The sequence below is a fragment of the Hevea brasiliensis genome, chromosome 14, assembly GCF_030052815.1.
Source record: "Hevea brasiliensis isolate MT/VB/25A 57/8 chromosome 14, ASM3005281v1, whole genome shotgun sequence".
Taxonomy (NCBI): Eukaryota; Viridiplantae; Streptophyta; class Magnoliopsida; order Malpighiales; family Euphorbiaceae; genus Hevea; species Hevea brasiliensis.
The window spans coordinates 2,424,145-2,446,134 of record NC_079506.1 but is presented as its reverse complement, the minus strand read 5'-3'; the positions used below and the strand labels follow the sequence as shown (position 1 = coordinate 2,446,134).

General features: G+C 29.9%; 2 protein-coding genes, 1 long non-coding RNA gene and 1 other non-coding gene across 4 annotated transcripts; 2 read left to right on the top strand and 2 right to left on the bottom strand.

The window, feature by feature from the left end:
• Positions 1-7,060: 7,060 nt before the first annotated feature.
• Positions 7,061-13,904, top strand: LOC110670662 (mitogen-activated protein kinase kinase kinase 1). The gene is made up of 9 exons (XM_058133773.1): positions 7,061-8,247; positions 8,859-8,943; positions 9,129-9,191; positions 9,910-10,067; positions 10,613-10,685; positions 10,773-10,832; positions 11,379-11,489; positions 13,212-13,462; positions 13,745-13,904. Exons 1-8 carry the CDS (start codon positions 7,127-7,129, stop codon positions 13,413-13,415), a joined length of 1,875 nt encoding a protein of 624 aa, XP_057989756.1. The 5' UTR covers positions 7,061-7,126; the 3' UTR covers positions 13,416-13,462; positions 13,745-13,904.
• A 2,613-nt stretch (positions 13,905-16,517) lies between these two features.
• On the top strand, positions 16,518-16,589 carry TRNAM-CAU (transfer RNA methionine (anticodon CAU)). The gene has a single exon. It is a non-coding gene; the product is annotated as a tRNA-Met (tRNA).
• A 724-nt stretch (positions 16,590-17,313) lies between these two features.
• Positions 17,314-18,861, bottom strand: LOC131173247 (uncharacterized). Its single transcript, XR_009143497.1, has 2 exons — positions 18,563-18,861; positions 17,314-17,930 (listed from the first exon to the last, which is right to left on the bottom strand). It is a non-coding gene; the product is annotated as an uncharacterized LOC131173247 (long non-coding RNA).
• A 670-nt stretch (positions 18,862-19,531) lies between these two features.
• LOC110670666 (transcription factor bHLH91-like) lies at positions 19,532-21,771 on the bottom strand. Its single transcript, XM_058134845.1, has 4 exons — positions 21,559-21,771; positions 20,525-21,445; positions 19,930-20,361; positions 19,532-19,825 (listed from the first exon to the last, which is right to left on the bottom strand). The coding sequence occupies exons 2-4, from the start codon at positions 21,419-21,421 to the stop codon at positions 19,712-19,714; spliced, it is 1,443 nt and encodes a 480-aa protein (XP_057990828.1). The 5' UTR covers positions 21,422-21,445; positions 21,559-21,771; the 3' UTR covers positions 19,532-19,711.
• Between the last annotated feature and the right edge of the window lie 219 nt (positions 21,772-21,990).

Below are 21,990 nucleotides of genomic sequence, written 5' to 3'. Positions count from 1 at the left end.
TATTTAATAAAAAATTTTATTAAATAAATAGAATTTTTGCTAAATCATAACATTTTAAATATGCCCTTTATTCAGTTTAAAGTTTAAGACTCAATTTAATTCAATTCTAGGATAAAATTTATTTTATTTGTAAAATAACTTTCAAGATAAAATTTATTAATAAATGTATTTTTTATTTGATATAATTTATATTAAATATGAAATTTATTTTAAATAAAATAAATTTTAATTTTGAAATAAATAAAATAAAATGATATATAATAAGAGTAAAATTTTATTACTTAAAATATATATGATTTTAAGATTATAATTTATTTATAAATTCTATTAATTTTAAAGAAATTTAATTTAATTATGATAAATTTGATAAAATTAATTATTAAGAATCTTAAATGAATTTTTATTTAAATTAAATATTAAAATTTTAGATTTATAAATAAATTTTATAAAATTTTGTAGAATTTATTTATATATAAGGAATAAAGATATACCAATATTAGTTTCAAAAATGATTGGAATCCGATTGAATAGCTTTTTTTTTTTTAATTAAAGTCAAATGGAGCATAAATCTATAAGAAAAATAGTCAGGTTTTCAATTTGATATTTTTATTTTATTTGGATAAAATTTTCAAATGTTTGATTATTTAAGAGAATTAAAATTAGTACTTCCTACCTTCTCTTTTATTTATATTTTTTCAAAAATTTATTTTATTTAAAATTATTTGTGATTTTGAAAATATTAAAAAGTATTAATTAATTTTTTTAATTTTTTCATTATCTTTATTAAATATAATAACTATTTTTATATTTTTCTAAAAACTATCTTAGCGTCTCTTTCTCTCTCTTAATTAAGTGAGTTAAAAAGTAATTCAGATAAATTAAAAAGTATTTTATTATAATTCAAGTGATTGGATTACTTTCTTAATTAATGTGCTTATAATAATAAATAAGCATATTTAATAAAACTTAACACGTATAATATTGCACTCACTAAAAAAATCGAAGTTTACATTAACTCATAAAAACTAAATTGTTTAATAAAATTCTAAACTCAAAGAAAATGCCTGATGAATGGAGAAATGAGTATTTTAATACATATTTTTAAAAATAAGAGAGACATACGGAGTTATTTAAACTATAGAGAAATTAAACTCGTGAGCCATACTATGAAGTTGTGGAAGATCGACTTCGTCATGATACTTCTATCTCTCCCAATCAATTTGGCTTTATACCCGGTCGTTCAACTATGGAAGCGATCTTTCTCATTAGAAGCTTAATGGAAAAATATAGAGATGGGAAGAAAGATTTACACATGGTTTTTATCGATTTGGAAAAGGCTTATGACAGTGTTCCAAGATATGTCTTATGGAGAGTGTTAGAACAAAAGATGGTATCTATTAAGTACATACAAGTGTTGAAAGATATGTATGAATGAGTAACTACTATTGTGCGCACAGTAGGAGAGGACACAAGAGATTTTCCTATCTCAATTAGATTATAACAATATTCAACTATAAGTCCTTACTTTTTTACATTAGTTTTAGATAAATTGACGAAACATATACAAGAGAGTATCCCTTAGTACAGATGATATAGTTCTGATAGATGAGATGTCAGGAGTCAGTAGAAATTTAGAGTTTTGGAGAAGTGCTCTAAAATCAAAGAGATTTAAGTAGAAGGAATATAAAATACATGCATTCCAAGTTCAGTGAATGCCAAACTGGTGATAGAGAATGAGTTAGTTTGGATGGAGTGATACTATCTCAAAGTAATCACTTTAAATCTCTTAGCTCAGTCATTCAAGTAGATGGGGGATGTGAGGAGGATGTTAGTCATAGGATTAAAGCCGGATGGTTGAAGTGGAGACGTACTACTGGAGTTTTATGTGATCACAAGATTCTCAATAAGTTGAAAGGAAAATTTTATCGTACAGCCATATGAGCGGTCATGTTATATGGCAATGAGTGTTGGGCACTGAATGAGTCGTATGTGTCTAAGCTAAGAGTTGTAGAGATGAGAATGTTAAGGTGGATGAGTGACTATACTATACTAGATAAAGTCCGTAATGAGAGTATTAGAGAAAAGGTAAGAGTGGTGCCAATTGAGGATAAATTGAGAGAAGGGAGATTGAGTTAGTTTGGTCATGTGAAGTGTAGACATACGGAGACTCCAGTTAGACAAGTAGAACACATTAGGTTAGAGGATATAAAGAAAAGAAGGGGTAGGCCTAAACTGACTTGGAGGAGAGTAGTACAATATGACCTAGAAGTATTATACATTTCTGAGGATTTAACCCAAAATTGTTTAGAGTGGAGAAAGAGAATCCATGTAGCCGACCCCAAATTTTTAGAATAAAAGTTTAGTTGAGTTGAGTTGAGTTGAATTTACATTAACTCATAAAAACTATGTTAATTTTACGAGTTAAATCAAACACTCTTTAAGTTTAATTGTTCATTTGCAATATTAGCTGTTCTAATAAATGTTTTATTAATTATTATCTGTTAAATATTAGCTATTAATTATTAGTTATTTTATATAGTGATTTAAAGCATAATATTCAGTAAAAATAGTTATTCAATATAAAATAATGATATCGTACTCATTTTCTTAGCTTAAAATACAAAAGTTTCATTCAATAATAATTTTTAAAATATCTTTTAGCATTTTAATCAAAGTTAACACACCATTTATCTTATTCATATTATTTAGTGACGTAATATTTAACTGTATTTTTACTTTAAAGAAGTGATGGACTATTACTATTTTTATATTTAATAATTATTTAAACAGTTATTTTTATCGAAATTTCTATTTCAACAGTAAAATAGCTGATACCTCTAAAAAAATAGCTAAACTGCTAGCTAATCCTGTCAGGGCCAAAATTTACGAATTGGCATTTCAACAAACGGTTGATGCTAATAGCGAAATCAACGAATTATAGCACAAAACTGGTCACAAGAGCGTTGTATTTCTCACGAATAACAAAAATGCACAATTAGCTTTAAAAAAAAAACCCAATGAGATTCAACAAACAAATCAACAGATATAGAACTTTTTTGTTAAAATTTCAAAAATTGAATTGCACTGCGAGCATTATATATCACCAGTAAACCCCCAGTACCTTATCAAAGCTGTTCAATAAAGGCACATTGTAGAGGACGACAAGGCCTTCTTTCTTAGAGTAGATGCTCGTTGATTTGTTGAGACCCATGTAGATGTACTTGTCATCCATGTCGAATTCTTGAAAAGGCATACATTTTTCAGTACTTTTCACTTCAGTATTGGCTCAATTGACTTTATGGCCTTTTTATTGGAGGTAGAGAATATAGATAAAGAAGCGTCCATAGCAGTCAAAATATGACCAGAGATACAATGAAGAGGACAAGTAAATCAAGGAAGAAAGAAAAGAAAAAGTTCCAAAAGAGAGAAGCAGTTTAGAATAGACATTTTATGAAGAGTTCTCAAAATTAAGAAAAAAAAAATAAAAAATTTTGTAGTTAATTCATGTTTATTTAATGAGGGTAATTAAATATCTCTTTAAGCTCTCAGTTATTAAAATTAATTAAATTAAAAGTGTTTAAAAATAGTAAAATGAATTAATAATAAAAAAACTCAAATCTAAAAAATCAAAGTCAGACCCGAATACTAGAATGGATCTATGCTAGCAGAAAATGGATCTATACTCAAAATCTATAATCCGATAGAATGTTCTCATCGGGCCATATAGAAGGAATCAAAGAAACTCTAGCGAGAATCGTCGCACATCCCAAATCGATCGTCTAGCTGACACCGGTGGGAGATATGACTAATTGACTGATACACTGCTAAGGAACTATACACGGCTGAGATGTTTGATAAGAAAGTCCCCTAGATAATAACAACTGAAGAGCTTTGGGAAGGCAAGCAAGAAACCCATAAGAACCAAAGGAGCACTGCCATGGGAATTGAAACCACTAAGGAGGAAGGTAGAGCGCTGGCTGTCCTAGTCTTATATAGGCTTTAAAGAACCGGTAGTCCATCAAAATAGCATCGTAATGCTCTCGAGAAATGTCCATCCCCACCAGAAAATCCATTGAATCTTTGAAATTTCCAAAAATCACAAATGCAATTTCAAGAATTCAACCAAATCAAAGCAAACCTAAAATTAAAGCAATTCAAGAAACTCCAAATTTTTTTTTTCTCTCTTTTTATTTTATGCATATTTAGGATCTGACATCTCATAGCTAAATCTCCTCTATCGATTTCTTGTCCTTTCTTTGTAGCCTCTTGATCATTTTCTATGATTTATGTCATTTACAATATTGAAGACTTCTACCGTAAAATAAGAAAAAAAAAAGGAATAAGAGGATTTGAGTTTATAACACATGGATTCCTCAATGTAAATGGTTATGGATTTTTTTCCCTCTATTTGTAACTTTTTTTTTTAAATTAATATTGTTCTTATAATATTATTTGTGAGCTTCATAGTTTGATTAATATTATTTGTTTCTAATTAATTTGATCCTAATTAATTCAATTTAATTATATATATAAATAAAATTTAATTTGATTTATTTAAAATTTTAATTTTTTAAAAAGAATTAGATCCATCCACACCCCTAAATGTCGGGGTGAGCAGATTTCTGTTTAAATAGAAAAATCAAATTGAATTGAGTAATTCGGTTCAATCGGTTTAGTTTTAAAATTTAATCGGTTTGATTTGATTTTATATTATAAAAATTTCAGTTATTTCGATTCGATTTTAAAGAGAAAAAAATCAATTAAATCAAACAGAACCTAATAGTAATTTTATATATTCAAATCGAACCTAATCTAACCGAATCAATTTTTAAATTGATTTATTTTCATAGAAAATTTATGAATTATATTTAATTATATATATATATAAATTATTTAATTTAATTGATTAATGGTTATTAGGTTTAAACCAAAATTAAAATTAGACTAAATAACTTAAAAATCAAGTCTAAGTTAAAAAATTAATAAAAAATCAAAATTAATCGATTTAAACCGAACCAAACGAAAATAAAACGATTCGATTCAATTCAATTTTTTATTCATTTTGATTCAGTTCAATTTTTAAAATATATAATTTAATTTTAATAATTTAATTCTATTTAATTCGATTCGATTCGATTTAAATCGAATGTTCATCCTAATCTAAATGTTATTAAAAAAATTTTTAAATAATTTATTTAATTATTTTAAAATATTATAATTAAAATATTTTATTTTTTTTAATAATTTTTTACTTAACAGCTCCAACGTCTAACGTATCAGCACCGAATTTTATGTACCGAGATTCTTCATTCTTTTTTCTGATGTAAGCATCTTGTTGGGTGCCTCCACGTGGCACCAGGTCCACTTTGCCGGGTTCCCTCCCTTTCCTTTTCTATCCATTTGTCGCTGCAAATACATACGCACAAAAAGCTGGTCAATTACAAAGACGCTGGAATCCATCTTTCCGTTGCTTTTATTTATTTATTTTATTATAAATTATTATCTCCACACTTTTTATTTATTATAATTGAGTTTTTTTTATAATTATTTATCATATTTAAAAAATTAAATAATATTAATTATTATTTTTTAATTTTATTTTTTATTTTTATTATATTATATAATAAATAATTAAGTAAAATAAAAGATGACTTAATTCATTACTAATATATTTTTAGAAAATTAAAATTATCCAACCATTCTTTTAATTAAACTTAATAATTTACAATTTATATCTAATTTTTTTGTTAAATTAATGGCTGAGGATTTATTTATTTGTCAAGTATATTTACTATTTTTTGTGAACTTTAAGAAACATAATGATTTTACAGTGTGAAAATTTATGAATTTTGGATTTTGACTTTTGACTTTTCCCATTCTAAATAATTGCTAATAATAATAATAACAATCACAGAATTGTCAGAAGTCAAAAGGTATATAGTTTTCATAATATTATTTTTTATAAAATAAATTTTCAAAATTTATTTTTTATAAAATAAATTTAAAATGATACAAGATAATGTATAATGAAAAAATTTATAGAATGACATCATCACTTACATCATTATTTAAGTAGAGTGAGTATTAAGTTAATCAAACTAAATCAAATTAAATTTTTAATTAATTAAATTATTAATTGACTTTAAAAATATTAATCAAATCAAATTAAAATTAAGAGAAAATTAAAATTAACTAAAATCGAAAATATTTAATAGGTTATAACCGAATTAATCGAAAAGAAATAAAATAAATATTTTATATTATTATTTATTTAATAAAATATTAATAAAAATATATTTATATTCTTTTTATTTATAAAAAATAATAAATATAATTTAATATTAATAAAATAATAATTATAAGTTAAATATTATTATAAATCATAAAAATAATAATTATAAATAATATAATATTAATAAAATTATAATTAATATATTAATTAATTAAAATTTAATTATTTCATCTAATTCGATTACTTAATCAAATATAACCAAACTTAATAATCTAAAATAAAAATTTTTATTATTATTAACTAAAAATCAAATCAAATTAAATTTATTTTTATCAAAATAATTAAATTTTAATTATTTAATTTAATTATTCAATTATAATAGAATTACAAGTGATTTTTCAACTCATAAACAAGTGAGAATTATAATATATTATTCTTTCATGATATCATTTCTTTTTGTTATTTTTTCTAATAATTCACCTTAATCAGAATTTAAATTTAAAATTTTATAATACTAAAAATAATTTTAATATTACAAAAATAAAACTCATTATTATGCTGGTTCCAATGCTTCGCAGATGCTGTTAAATTGAATTATTGATCTCAAGCAGAGGATGAAGTTATCAAACAATATTCTAATTCTAAACAATATTATTCAAAGGACCAGATTTGAATTTTACTCGATCAATGAAATGGACCCGCTGCATTTGACCGTTTCTGTCTTTACTTTCAAAAGCGTTTCCCCCAGTGTCTACTTTCAGCTCTCTGACGAGATTTATGCGTGTGGAAAAAATACAGCGCAGTCTCTTTAAACAAATCCCTTTCCCTTCTCCTTCCCTTCCAACTTCTTAGTTTTCCACAGGTACCTCTCTCTCTCTCTCTCCCGCTGTGTTTATGTTAGAGACCAGAAACGGTGTAGTAATGGATGCCAAGCTCAAACGTTCCAGGCCAAAGCTCGATCGCCGAAACGCAGTCAAGAACATTGAATACGACGCGTCGTATTCATCATCATCATCATCTTCTTCTTCTTCTTCTCCTGCTGCTGCTGCTGCTCTTGCCTCGTTTTACATCAATGAGTCGCCGACTCCACGGACTCGGTCTCTCGATTTGGACGCTAAAACCAGCTTCCGTATCAAGGGAATAGATGGTGAATTCGACCTTATATGTCAGACTTTGGGGTTTTCAGGACCTGAAGATTTTGCCATTCCTACTGCAGTCTGGGAGGCCCAAAAAGCTCGCCGGTCGTCCTTCGATAGTGGTTTGCGATTGCGTAATTCGGCTGAGCCGGACGAGTTAGCTGCTCAATTTGAAGCTAAGGTTGTAATTGCTAAGGCTAATGGTGAGGTTAGTGATGAAGGTAATCTGGTTCGTGGGAAGGCAATTGGAAATGGTGTAGGTGATTTCAGTAAACGTGAAGGTGAGTTTTCTAAGTTGAGAAATGGTTCGAATTTAGCTGAGTTTGGAAGTGGCGGTGGATTTGGGCGACATAGAATTAGTGTGAGAACCATTAGAGACCGCGGCAGTGGTGTAGGGATAAAGGGCGAGAGACCGTCGGTTTTGGCGCCGCCACCGGCGCTGTTGCGGCCACCCGTGGTTGATCATGCGAGCTCAACTTGGGATATATTGAAATCTTTTGCTCCTCAAGATGTTGAAGATTTGGATTCTTCAATTCGAGCTGGGGATGTAAGCCCTTCAGATAAAGGAGATAGAGTGATCAAAGAGAAGAAGGAGGAGAAAGAGGAGAATAATGATGTTAGTGAAGATAGGGAACAAATGAATTTGGAGAGGATCCCGGAGAAAGAAGTCCTTTCTGAAGGTTGCTCGTCTCCGTCAAATAATATTGACGATCACAACGCCGCCGGCGATGATCGTGGAGATTATAAAAGTTTAACAGTAATGGAGCCAGTTTATAGCATTTCTCCAAATGGGAAATTCAGAAGAAGCATTAGTTCGTGGCAAAAGGGGGAGCTTTTAGGAAGTGGATCTTTTGGAACAGTGTATGAAGGATTCACCGAGTAAGTAATCTTTTCATACGTATTTCTACATATTACCTGCTTTTATTCCATCATTTGACCGAATGCTGAAAATAATGAAAATAGTTCTCAGATTTCATAAAAATTTTACCTAAAATTTGAATGATAATCAACTCTAAAAATATGGGGAAAATTTTTCCTTGCTTTAATGACGTGGGTGAAGGACTTCCTAAGTGGTCTTAATGGGGGCCTTGGCATTTAATTCTTGCTGCTGTTAAAAAAGACATTTTCAACAGTCTGTACAAAGTCTGTAGATTTTCAGAAAACTCAAATTGATTTAAGTGGTATTTGTCTCTTTGAAATGTCTACTTCTCCTGTGCCTAGCTGTTTTTCCTCTGTTCTTGATTTCCCTTTTTGTTTTTGGCCAAGAAATCTCTTTTTTCTATGTGTTTTCCACTTCCTGTTGCTGTGCTAAGATTTGCTTCTTACCAAAAATGAATGAACTGTTACAATTATTTGTTTCTGTTTGGCCACATTAGTTGAATAAGAAAAGCAGGGGGCTATCTGGTCAAGAATTTATTATTAGTGGAATAAATAATTGATTTATTTTAAGTTCTCTGATATCTTTCACATTCTGTTTGGGTTTTCTACAGTGATGGATTATTTTTTGCTGTAAAAGAAGTTTCTTTACTGGATCAAGGAAGCCAAGGGAAGCAGAGCATTTTGCAACTTGAGCAGGTGGGAAGAATTAAGCTTCTTTTTTGTTTCACGCAGTTAAATTATCCCTCTAGTAATTTTCTTCACATCAAACAATTCAAAATTAATATAGTTGTATGCTTCTATAACACCTCTTACAACTATTGCATAGATGAAATGACTGCATCATGATATGTTTATTTCTAATACCATGTTTATTGGTCCAGGAGATTTCTCTATTAAGAAAGTTTGAACACGAGAACATAATTCAATATCTTGGGACAGACAAGGTATGCTTTTTATTTTTGAGTGTCTTTTTGTGCTATGTAATATTTGTGGAATGAGAATACAAAATGTAACTGTACTTGTCATGCATTCCTCAACTGTGTGAATGATATTCAGGCATCTTACTAATTTCTTAGACCCAATATATCTACTATATGGAACAAATATATGAAAATGGTACAGTTACCTTCAGGTCTTTGTTCTAACCATGCAGAGTTGTGATGCGAATTCTATTTCATTTCTATTCCCAAGGGACTCGTAAGCCTATCTGGTCTTGCTTAAGGGCAGATTAGGTTGTTCTTGCATTAAATAGCAGAGATCTTTTAGACTGCAAAAAGTTTTAGCAGATAATGTGCTTTTATTTGTGATGCATGCAGGGTTTATGGTATCAACATATTTCTTTTGCTGCTCTTGGCTTTGCTTTGCTTAAAAGTTGAAATTGGACCCATTGTGCTCTCAAAATTGTTGAAGGAAGTCATTTTTTGTCTTGCACCATTAGTGGATAGGCTTTGTAGTTATTTCTCATACATCATACTTGTGGCTTCCATTTTGCTTGTTCATGAACCATCTGGTTGATAAGTGAGAGTTTTTTTTTTTTGGTTGTGGGTTGGAGGGGGGTAGTGGAGGAATCTTTTCAACTGTCATTGTGGTTTTATAGGTGTCTTGGAAACTGGTTTTAAAACCATTTGAACACTCTGTACTAATTTGTTAAATGGTTTCCAGGATGAATCTAAGCTTTACATCTTCCTTGAGCTAGCAACAAAAGGTTCACTTGCCAAACTTTATCAGAAGTACCATTTGAGGGATTCCCAAGTCTCCGCATACACAAGACAAATATTAAGTGGTTTAAAATATCTCCATGATCAGGATGTGGTTCATAGGTAATACATATAATTTTAATATTAAATTCTTTGGATCTCGGCTTCTATATTCTTTGTTGTACTGCTTGAGAAATGTTTTCCATATTTTAATTTTCCAGGCCTTTATGTACGGAATTTGGTCCGTTACTTTTTGTTGTGTATAAGCATATTCCAAAGGTCTAATTTCTATAAAATTGTTTGTGGTAGACTGGGAGGACTATGTAAAAATTGGCTGAACTATATTCTTTAGAAAGGTAGATGAAAGACCAACTGAGAAATGGAGTATACATTGGTTTGCCTTATTGAAATGCATAGAAAGTGTGGAGAACAAAAGGGAAAATTCAAATTGAATCTTATAAGTGTGATATAAACAATTGAATTTCATTTAATGGGCTTGTAGACTAAAATTTAGGGAGAAATTAAAGGGTTACCTTCCGGTCATTGGTGGTTAGCTGTGTGAAATTTTGTTGCTTTGGTTTGTAATGCTGATGATATTTGTTAAACTTTTTTTGTTATTCTATTTTTAATTTTCTCTTTATTTGTGTTCTTAATTTTTCTCTTTCTAGGGATATCAAATGTGCCAATATTCTAGTGGATGTGCATGGATCCGTAAAGCTCGCAGATTTTGGGTTGGCCAAGGTGCCTTATTTCACAGAATTTTTCTCCTGATATATCATTCATGGTTTAAATACTTACTTCATTGTTTTTGGATTTTACTCTTCTTAGGCTACTAAATTAAATGACGTTAAATCTTCCAAAGGGACTCCATATTGGATGGCCCCAGAAGTAAGCCTCCTTCCTTTTTGTTATGTTATGGATTTTGTGGATGGTCTCTATTCTTGAGCTAGATTTTCTCATTCATTCTGCATCTTCTTTCTTTTATTTTCCTTTTCTACAATTTATAGTTTTGGGAGCTTCTGTTGTGTATTTCCCATATGCTTTGGTAGTGCTACTTAGCTCCTTTTTAATTTATAATGTTTTGAAAAAGTATTTAATGCTAAGATTTTGATATTTTAAAAGGAAAAAAAAGTTGTTGCACCATTGCATAGCTTGTATCTTAATGTTTTTAAATTTTAGCACACACTTTGCCTTAGAATAAAAGGTGCACACGGCCTATCGTTGTTAAATAATTCCACCTATGTAGATTTACTTCTGAAGCTGAATTGTTCATTCCCTCTAATATGGGAAGTTGATGGCAATTTTTCTCATTTTCAGCTGTATAGTGATAGCAGTGTCACCTTTTCAACAATAAGTGCAAATTCTTAACTCTTCTTTCAAGAGGTTTCATTGGTGGGATGTTAACCACTTAACAATTTAATCATGCACTTGCAGGTTGTTAATTTAAAGAATCGTGGCTATGGACTTGCAGCTGATATATGGAGCCTTGGATGTACGGTGTTGGAGATGTTAACTGGTCGACCACCATACTCTCACTTGGAAGGGGTACTCTCTCTCTCTCTCTCTCTCTCTCTCTCTCTCTCTATATATATATATATATAACCCTGATTTGATAACTTTAGATTTTAACATTTTTATGATTAATATGAGATGTCAATTTGTTGGCTTGTGTGTTCTTACTTGCCAACTATTGCTCCTTCATGTCGAAGTTAAATATAGCCATGGGAACCTCATTGTTCTACAGGTGGCCAATATGAGAGCTATTTTTACCAGCTAACATTTTAAGACAAGTAAACTGTAATTTTGTATAACGTTTGATATAAGTGCATGTCATATGTGCTAACCTTTGCATGCGTAAATGGAGTGATGTTGATTGGAACTAGGAATCTACCCTTGTTTGCATCAAATAATTGTTGATGCCTTGAAGATAATGCCTGAATGGGCTGAGTTTGGAATATCCAAATTCAAATTGACATGAACAGTTATTCTGAACCTTGTTAAACATTCATTTTGGGCAAATTGGTACTTAGATTTCAGATGTTGGCACTTTGCTTTAAGATACTGACACCTTGTTTGCCTTGGCATTGCGTTTGTCTTAACTTCTGCTATGCTATTTGATTGTACTACTAGTCTTCTACTGGTGCCTTTGAATGATAGTTATATTTGCAATTCCTCAAGAAAGGCAGCAACAAGTTGAAGTTCATTTCAGATTTCACAAAAGATTTAAAATGGTTGACATTTATTCACTTCATCATTCTGAAACTTTAAATGTCGAAGTCTATTGTTCTTGTCTAGCCCAAGGTGTTTGCATGGTAAATATGGTTCAATGTGCTCTCTTTAATCTGTCTCACTGAAAATTTTTCATGATAACGTAGTTCTTAGTTATTGAGATAGCTACTTCTTAAATAGAATTAGCTTATGCAATATCCTGCACAAAGCTTGAATTAAAGGGTATGAAAATTACAACTGCTTTACTTGCTTAGGTGGTTGTAAATTTAAGGCATTATTTGCTCTCTGTTACTTCTTATATTTTTATTGGAACTTGTTATAGTGGGTCTAGCTCAAAAACTGCAGCGTGTTGTTCAAAGTCGGGCTAGAAGATCCATGAGGATCTTTGTCTTGCACTCTCCTGTATTATGGATTAGTGTAGTCAGTGCAGATGCCACTAAAATAAAGCATGTTGTTTCAGAATTTGTCCAGGTAAGTAAAAGAAATGAGAAAAACATGATCAAACTTTTTGTTTGTTGAAAAAGTGTTACTTACCCCATGTGAATTGTGGTGAAGTAAGGTGAGACAAAGTAGAAAGTGATGCTTAAGCCTCTAGGTAAAGGAAAAGAAAGAACCATGAGAAGGTTGTTAAGCTGGATAAATGTGGAGTGCTGTTTTGGGACTGCTATCACTTCTAGTGCTTGCTAGAAATAAGGCCCAGATGAGAGTAAAGGGAATTGCTAGCAAGAGAACCAGGGTATAGCCAGTTCTTAGAGCATGAACCTCTGGGTCATAAGCCCTAAGTAGAAATAGATGCTGCCTTTTTTGATATAAAAGGTTAATGAAGTTATTTTTGAAGTCATAAAAAATGAACAATCACATACATCATGATATTTTTCGAGTTCCATGTAAAGCAAATCTGGTTTTGCAATTTCATTTGCTATCTACTGGGATATTAATATCTTGAGATATCAGTTGGCTAAAAAGTCCTTTAATTTTAACCATTTCTGAAGTTCATATGGAGTTTTAATTAATGTTATTTTCTCATGTGGGTGACAGATGCAAGCATTGTTTAGGATTGGCAGGGGTGAACCTCCTCTCGTACCTGATTCATTATCAAAAGACGCCCAGGATTTCATCTTTAAATGCTTGCAAGTAAATTCAAATGATCGGCCCACAGCAACCCAGCTGTTGAGCCATCCATTTGTGAAGAGACCACTTCAAAACTTTGTGAACCCTGCTTCTCCTCGTTACAGCAGCTAATAGTCATGAAAAATTTTGACCAACCGCTCAGGCACATGTGTGTGGAGGTAAGTTAGCACCACTTGCCCTGCTATCGATAATAGTTAATACTTTCTTCTGATTGTAGTTGTTGCATCTAACTGGCATGTATATCAATGGAATCTTCATAGTAACTCTGTTCATAATATCTAAACATTCACATCATCGGCCCAGTTGGCTGCACTCCTTGCTTTGGGTCCATAATTATGCACTTAAGAAAACTTATACTATGATGACAATTATTGCATCATTTAGGTTTGAAGCCCTTGCATTGAGCTAGTATTGAGGTCAATGGCTGTTCTGTCTTACAGGAACAGGCAAATGATTTACTTTGCTATCCCAAGGAGCAGATGCTGATCTCATAAGAGCTAAGGATGCGTCATTTCTAGCATTAGTTCCCATTTCTGCAATAGAAGTTTTGTGATGGGATAGCGGCAATTTTTTATTTAATTTTATTTTATTTTTAGGAAATTATTACTTACTCCTAAAGTACCATGTTATCAAGCTGAGATGGTGCTCCCAACCAATAATAAAAATACACACCAGTAATTTTATTAAAAGATATAAAATCTTAATAAACTTAAAAAGAAATGCTACTATAACACCATTTATGATAAAATTACTGGGTGGTTTTATTATTGCTTGGGAGCACCATCTCTTCTTTTTCTTTTTTTAAAAAAAAAGCTCTCAATGAAATGTACATCTTATGCAATGTAATTTTTTTTTTTTTAATCAAAGCTGAGTGAGGCAATGTATTCACTACAAAGAAAATTCCAGTTGACGCATGTGTTGATATTGTGGATAAAGCTGTGATGAATTTTTTTTTTTTTTTTTTTTTTTTTAAGTCAAAAGAGATGCAGATAATTTTGATATTGGAAAGAAACGAATAAAACAGAATATCTCAGTGAGTGATATTGACATTGAGATTAAGGGTTTATTCGGATGGGGTGAAGGGAGGTTTAGTAAAATAAGTTAAGATATGGTAAAAGAAGGAATGGTATGATAAGGTAAAATAATAGTCTTATTTATGTTTGAGAAAAATGATGAAGTAAATGAAAGTTTTATAATTTTATTTTATTTAGTTGGATAGTATTCGAAGATAAGGTTAAATATAAAAATTATAAAATAATTATTTTTATGAGACTTGTTATTTTATATTTTATTTTTTTTTTGAATAATTTAATTTATGAATCTTTGTATAAGATTTCTAATATAAAGAAAAAAAAAAAAAAAAAAAAAAAAAAAAAATAATATTTTTTTAAAAAAAAAAAAATTTTTTTTTAAAAAAAAAAAAAATTTTAAAAAAAAAAAAAAAAATATTATAATATAATAATAAATAAAAAAAATATTATATTTTATTTTTTTTTTTTTTTTTTTTTTTTTTTGTTTTTTTTTATTAGTTTAGGTGGTGGTTTTTTTAGAAGAAGAAATATAAATAATAAATAAGAAGGGGTTTTTTTTTTTTTTTGAAAATTGATATCGGTAATGTAGGAAAAAAAAAAAAAAAAAAATACCAAATCAGCGGGTTGAAAAGTGGCAGGTTTTGGGAGGTTTTCAACCTGTAAATTAGGGCTGAGCAGAATTCGGTTCAAATCGAAAAATCAAATCGAATCGAGTCAATTAGGTTTAATCAGTTTGATTTTAAAATTTAATCGATTCGGTTCGGTTTTACATTATAAAAATTTCAGTTATTTCGATTTGGTTCGGTTTTAAAGAGAAAAAAATCGGTTAAACTGAACCAAACCGAATAGTAATTTATATAGTCAAATCAAACTAAATCGATTTTTGAATTGATTTATTTTTATGAAAATTTTATGAATTATATTTAATTATATATATATATTAATTGTTTAATTTCATTGATTAATGGTTATTAGGTTCAAACCAAAGTTAAAATTAGATCAAATAACTTGAAAATCAAGTCTAAATTAAAAAATCAATCAAAAATCAAACCGATCAGTTTAAGCCGAATCGAATGGTTCGGTTCGATTCGATTTTTCACCCCATTTCAGTTCGATTCGATTTCTAAAATTTACGATTTGATTTTTATAATTTAATTCGGTTCGGTTCGGTTCGAACCAAATGCTCACCCCCACTGTAAATAACCCTCCAAAAACCTTCCTATTCTTCAATTCTCCATTTCAAATAAATGTAAAATTTTTTAAAACCACCTCTTACTTTTCTTTATCATTGTAACCCCTCAATCCAAACATTCTGTACGAGAAAGAAACAAAAATCCTGGGCAATGGTTATAAGAAAGGCTTATCTAAACTTAAATTTAATAATAATTTAATATTTAAATTTAATTAAAAATTATTTGTACTGATTTTTAATAATTAGTGAAAGTATTAGAATTTTTTTATTATTTTTGTTCTTAATTAAAAATTTTTCTTCAATTCTTTTTATAAAATAGAAAGAATTAATTTATTTTATAATAATTAATTTTAATAAAGAAAAACATAAATGAGGAATTGAGTTTTTCAATTTTCAATATGAAGATCAAATTGTAATATCCATCAAATTTTATAAGTCAAATAGTAAATTTTTTTAATTGAAGAAAAAATATATTTATCTTTTCATTTAAACTAATAGTAATATTGAATGAAATCGCATCTGATCTTGCCAAAAGTATAAAGGAATTTTTAAAATATAAAAATTAAATTATAATATTGATAAGAACTCAAGGATTAAATAGTAAATTTATTTATTTTAATTAATAATTTATGTAAAATATATTTTTTTTATTACAAATTTATATTTAAGATTTATTAAATTTTAAATTTTATTTACATAAAATAAAATATTTAAATAATTTATAAAGATTATAATATTATAATTCTTTTATATTTAATTAACTATATTTATATACGAGCCAATTTTAAACATTTTCAACCATGAACTGAAACCACCCATTTTGACCATGAATTAGCCCTTAACTAGGACTGTGTAGATTAATTTAATGATATTTTTCATATTATCCACAATTTAAAAATAATTAATAAGTTTATTTAAGAACTTTTCTGAAATAATATCTAATTAAGTTTCTTGTGTTATAAATAATTTTTCTTCTGTAAAATCACAACAATCAGAGTGGCGCAGCGGAAGCGTGGTGGGCCCATAACCCACAGGTCCCTGGATCGAAACCAGGCTCTGATAAAGAGTGGCTTCCAATGATTTTTTTTTTGTTAAAATAATTGCATTAATTCTACAGAATTTAAAATGAAAAAGAAAATTAAGGAAAAAAACCCCAATTTTGAGTAATTATAAAATTGCAAGAATTCAAATATAAAATTACACAATCAAGTCCCTGCAATATCGAGTAATTATAAATTGAGGGTCTAACATTTTCCACCGCCTCTAAAGGCTAAGAATGACAATAAGTAGGATATCCGTAAAAATTAACCTATCTGAATCAGATTAATATTATCAAAATCTGAACTCGTCCAAAATCTATTTAAAATTTATTCTCAATTATCTGTCTCAAATCTAATTATTATTATCCGAAAAAAAACCCGAATCCGTTTAATTTTATATATTTTAATTAATATTTTGTATAAAAAATTATTTTAATTAATAATTTATATTTTAAAATTTTAATAATTTCATAAAATATTTAAATTCTATTTTATATAAAATAAAATATATAAAAATTTATAAATATTATTATAAAAATATATATTTTATATTTAATTAAATATTTATGTAAACGGATTTGGATAACAGATACTCAATATATAAAATCTGAACATGATCCAAACCTGTCACGAATATTATTTTTAAAATCCGGAGAGGGTGCCAAAAGCCTCATGGCCAATTCAACTATTTTTTATTCCATCCAAGTCCCAATCTCATATATAAGCAGCTGTAGAAGGAATAAAAATGTAAAAAACAAGTCCTTTATTATGGTTAGAGAGGTACGGTCGAGAGCTGCAATCACATTCTTCAGCACACATAAAAGGGAAGAACAAGCCATTACTTGGGTTGTATACCTTAGCTGCAGCTTCTTCCTATTTAACTTTTCTTCTCTTAATAAAGATTAGTGAATAGCATCAAGGCTTATACCAAATTGTGCAAGCAATGAATGCTTGTAAGCTGCAGAAACAGCAACAGCAGTTTCTGAGAGCTTGCTCCTCATCCCTGAAATTTTGGATTCCATATGTTCCTTGGATTCCACATTCTCATCAATCAAGAATATTGCAGAGGACAGCAAAATAATCCCATGGATAAGAGATGGGATTTGCTTAACTTATCCATTTACTTGTAGAAGTTATTTTCGATTGTATTTCTGAATACTTGGCAACACCAACATTGTTAACTGTTTAAAGAAATATGTGAATCATGAGGCCGTACCTTCAGAATCTCTGCTGCTTCTCTTTCCAAAATATCCAAGTTATGCGTCTCCATTTGAACATCATGCACCAGCTTTTTAGCTTCTGCTGCATATCTATTAGTGTAATCCTCTGTTTCTTTCCTCAGAGAGTTAATTTGAGCTTCCACCTAACGAATAATTTATTTGGTATTAGGATGAATCATCCAGTTTCTCCATGAAAAAAAAAAATGTCGTGGATGTAACAGTCAATGAAAGAATAGCACATAAGTAGTGCTGATTTGTTTGACCCTCCAAATTAAGATTCAACATCCAATAAATGTCAAATGCTTCATACCCAAGAAACATATTAAAGAACTACAATTCAATTGCATTTTTTCTTTCTTTTCTATTTGAAAGTTTTCCATTTTCATTCCCGTGTAATTTGACTGGTTTCCTTCCTCAAATTACATTAAAAATTCTTCCCCTTTCAATTCAATAAATTGTTTTTAGCATGTAGTTTTCCTCCTCCATTATATATATATATATATTTTATTGTTCTACGATTCATCCTCAAAGGATCATGTTAGCATGGATTCAAGAATCAAGCATGAATATAACATAAGGCGTCAGTAAAAGTCCACTTTTGACTAATTTTCGTAGAATTTGCTGGTATGTGACCCAGTAGCCATCACCTTGCAAGTATTATAAGATGAGTAAAGAATCCATGAAACAAAGCTCATGCCACAAAGAAAAATATGCTAAAAATGCACAACACAAACTCTTTTTGTGAACCATAAAGAAGTAATTTGATAACACATACTTCATCAATATGAGATTGAAGCACAGTGGCACGATTTTTTTTGCCCTCAATCCTAGCAGTCAATTCCGATGATTCATTGACTCTTCCAGTTTTGCCAAAGAGCGTCTCTTTATATCATCAGCAAAGGATTCAAGTCCTGGCTTAAATGTAGATTTGTAGTCAATTCCCATAACTTGAGCGGGTGTAGAACCCTCAGCATTCAACACATACTGAAAGCCATTTCCAAGCTTTAATCTAGAAGCATCAAGAAGAAAACAATGACTGTTGCATTAGCATTTATAAAAGGGATAAAAAGTCAATCAATCCAGTTAATCAATTTTAATTTCAATTTTTTTTATCATACTAATTAAGGTTCAGTTTGTTTTATAAAACATATTTTTCATATTTTTTTAATGTTTGATGTACTTTGAAAATAGATTAACAGAAAATATTTTTTTATTTAAAAAAATTAAGCCATTTTTAAGGTAAAAGAAAAAGTCATTTTCATTTTCTAAAGTTGATAATCTTATTAATATATATATATATATGTTTAAAATTACATCTAAATAATAGAAAATATTTTCTGTTATTTGGTTGTAATATTAAATTAATAATATATAATATGTCATGAATGTAAAAATATTTTCATACTTTAATAAAATTATTAAAATTTAGAAAAATAGAAAATGACTTAATTTTTCTTTTAATAAAAATATATTTTTATTAATTTATTTTTCTGAATGTCTCAAATGTTAAAAAATACATAAAAACATTTTCTGTGTAACAAATGGAGTCTAAGTATTCAAAAAGCATGAAATATAAGTAAATGACTTCATCCCAATAAAATGATCTTATAAATTGAAATTTAGACATGTTATGCATTCAATAGACTTTAACTTGATAATTGATAGCCAATATAGACTTCCACAAAAAACTCTATATGGGCAGATTAATAAATTTAATCATAATTAATTAAGTTTTAGACAGTCATGAACTCTTAAATTCAAAGCAATTAGCTTCTCATTGGCAATATCTTGAATCTTGAAATTTAATGTTTAATTGTCTCAAACAGTACATCTACTCTTATTTAATTAAGCACTTCCATAATTAAGCCCTTCTATATGAAATTTTAATTGTCTCAAACAGGCTATTTTCTATATAAACAAAGCACTAATAGCAACTTGTAGATGGAGTTGTAGATGGAGTTGATGCATAATGTCTGTCCACCACCTCAATCAGCTTGTTTGCTATGGCACTTGCATAAACTGAAGAACCTTCATATATCTGCAACATTTTGCAAGTTAATAATTTTTGCTATACTGTGCAAAATAATTAAGTAAATGGGTGAAAACAAAACAAAGAGTAGTATAATTAAGTAATTAAACAACCTTGGTATTAAACAGAAAGCTGTAGTAGTCACCAATCTGGCCACCAGCAACATGATGGAGATCAAGCTTAAGTTCATCAACAACTCTGGATACATACAACAAGCAATTGATCTTCTTTCTCTGAACAAGTTTGATAGTAACTTCATCATCTATTATTCTAACATCAATCTCTGAGTCCTTGGATTTTCTTTGAAGCCAAGAGCTTCTTAATGATCCATTATTGAAGGACTGATCTGGGTCACCAATAGACTTCATTACTGTAGAACAACTTTCATTACCAGTATTCCCTATGGAATCATCTTCAGTTTTGAGTCTCTTGCTCCTCTCTCTTGCACATCTCTTTTTCTCCACTAGTATTTTCAGCTCATCTACTGTTCGAAGAAGTTCTTTTATGTAATCTATTGCATCTCCAACCACAGATGCTCTATCACTCTTTTCCACCAAACATCATTAAATAACCATTAGCTATATATCTAGCCATTATAAACAAGAATTCTAGAACAATTCTCTGTAATTTTAACAAACACCAAACATGGATTAAAAACTCTGAACTTATCATCAAATGGGGTATTGAGAAAGAATGAAAAGAAAGTACCTTGGTAGGGTTAGGAACCAAATCTCTCAAGGCCCGGTACTTGTCATTCAGGTGTTGTCTCCTTTGGCGTTCAGTGGCAAAGTGTTTGGTCATTTTCCCAGCTTCTCTATCTTTACCCATACAAGCCATGTCCCATGTGAAGTCCAGAACTCCATTATCAAACTGCTGCTCACCATCCCCATCTTGGTAAAGACCTCCTTCTCCTCCTCCTCCACTTCCCTCAACGTGATCATCTCCTTCACCAGCAAACAAGGAGCTGCCTCTCGAGTCAGGCAACGAGTATCCATGTGGAGGTAGAGATTGAAATAATTCCCTGAATAAAGGAGGTTGTGGGGGAAGGTTCAGGTGGAAAAGTGGGTCATAGAGAATGGAGGAGGCAGATGCTGTATCTGTCATTGGAAGATCTCCAGCAAAGCCTAGTGGAGTTGTATGTGTAGGGTTTGTGAAGGAGATGGAAGAATTTGGGAGCAAAGAGGAAGCTGAGCATCTGGGTAAGTGGAAAAGATTGAAAAGGTCCGCTGTTGAAGTGTAGGTCGATGCATCTGCCAAAGAAGATGAAGTGAAAGCCAAAACTTGATTTGAAGAATCTTGCATCAAATGGGTATTATTAAAAGCCATCTGCTGATGATTCTGAAGTTGGATTTCTCTGGCAGCAGAAGTATCCTCTTCTTGGTGATGAAGATAGCTATGGTGGTAAGATAGCCCTTCTTTGGACAACTTGAGATTCTCTAGCTCTTCTGTGGACATCTTGAGATTCTCTTCAAAGCCATTATGGATATTTATGGTACGCCCTGCCATGGGTGGTGGAGGAGGTGGAGGTTGCAAAACCTGGCCAATTCCATCATCTGCTCCTTGCACCATGGAGTTGGTATCAAAGCAACCTATTTCTCCATGCATCTTTTGGTTCCAGCAACTTATCTCCTACATCAAAATCCATAAACAAAGACAACCCAAAAGAAAAAAAAAAAAATGAGTAACGAGAACAGAAAAATAAAAAATACACAAAAACAAACAAGATTGCAGTAAAAGCTCACAAATTTTAAGGGAAACTCTCAAAACCCAAATGGAGAATTGGATCAAATTTCAGTTATAAGATAGAGATGGAGGGAGAAAGATTAGGAGAATAATATATTAAATGGAAATGGAGGAAAGTAAGGTGGTGGTAGGAGGAATTAGGAAATGAAAGATGGAACTGCCAATAGTGCATGCCTTATGTGATGATTTCCTTTTTGTCACAGAAAAGAAGGTTGTTGGTTGTTACTGAGATTCTTGGTTTCAAGGTCCCACTCTCATTCTCCCTCTTATTTTCTTTTTCTTTTGTTCCCCTTCCCTAATTTTCTTCCTTCAACTTAATTATGAACTCAGATATATAGTTTTAAAAGAAAATGCATAGGGTATGATCTAATTTTCAGTTTTTAATGGAAATTTTTTATGTAAAATATTGTCATTTAATGGAAAAATTGATA

Coding starts and splice junctions, on each gene's coding strand:
- LOC110670666 (XM_058134845.1), bottom strand. CDS start 21,421: ATGCATGGAGAAATAGGTTGCTTTGATACCAACTCCATGGTGCAAGGA. Junction 20,362..20,524: donor TGGTTCCTAACCCTACCAAG/GTACTTTCTTTT, acceptor TTGGTGGAAAAG/AGTGATAGAGCATCTGTGGT. Junction 19,826..19,929: donor GCTTTCTGTTTAATACCAAG/GTTGTTTAATTA, acceptor AAAATGTTGCAG/ATATATGAAGGTTCTTCAGT.
- LOC110670662 (XM_058133773.1), top strand. CDS start 7,127: ATGTTAGAGACCAGAAACGGTGTAGTAATGGATGCCAAGCTCAAACGT. Junction 9,192..9,909: donor AATATCTTGGGACAGACAAG/GTATGCTTTTTA, acceptor AATGGTTTCCAG/GATGAATCTAAGCTTTACAT. Junction 10,068..10,612: donor GATCAGGATGTGGTTCATAG/GTAATACATATA, acceptor TTCTCTTTCTAG/GGATATCAAATGTGCCAATA.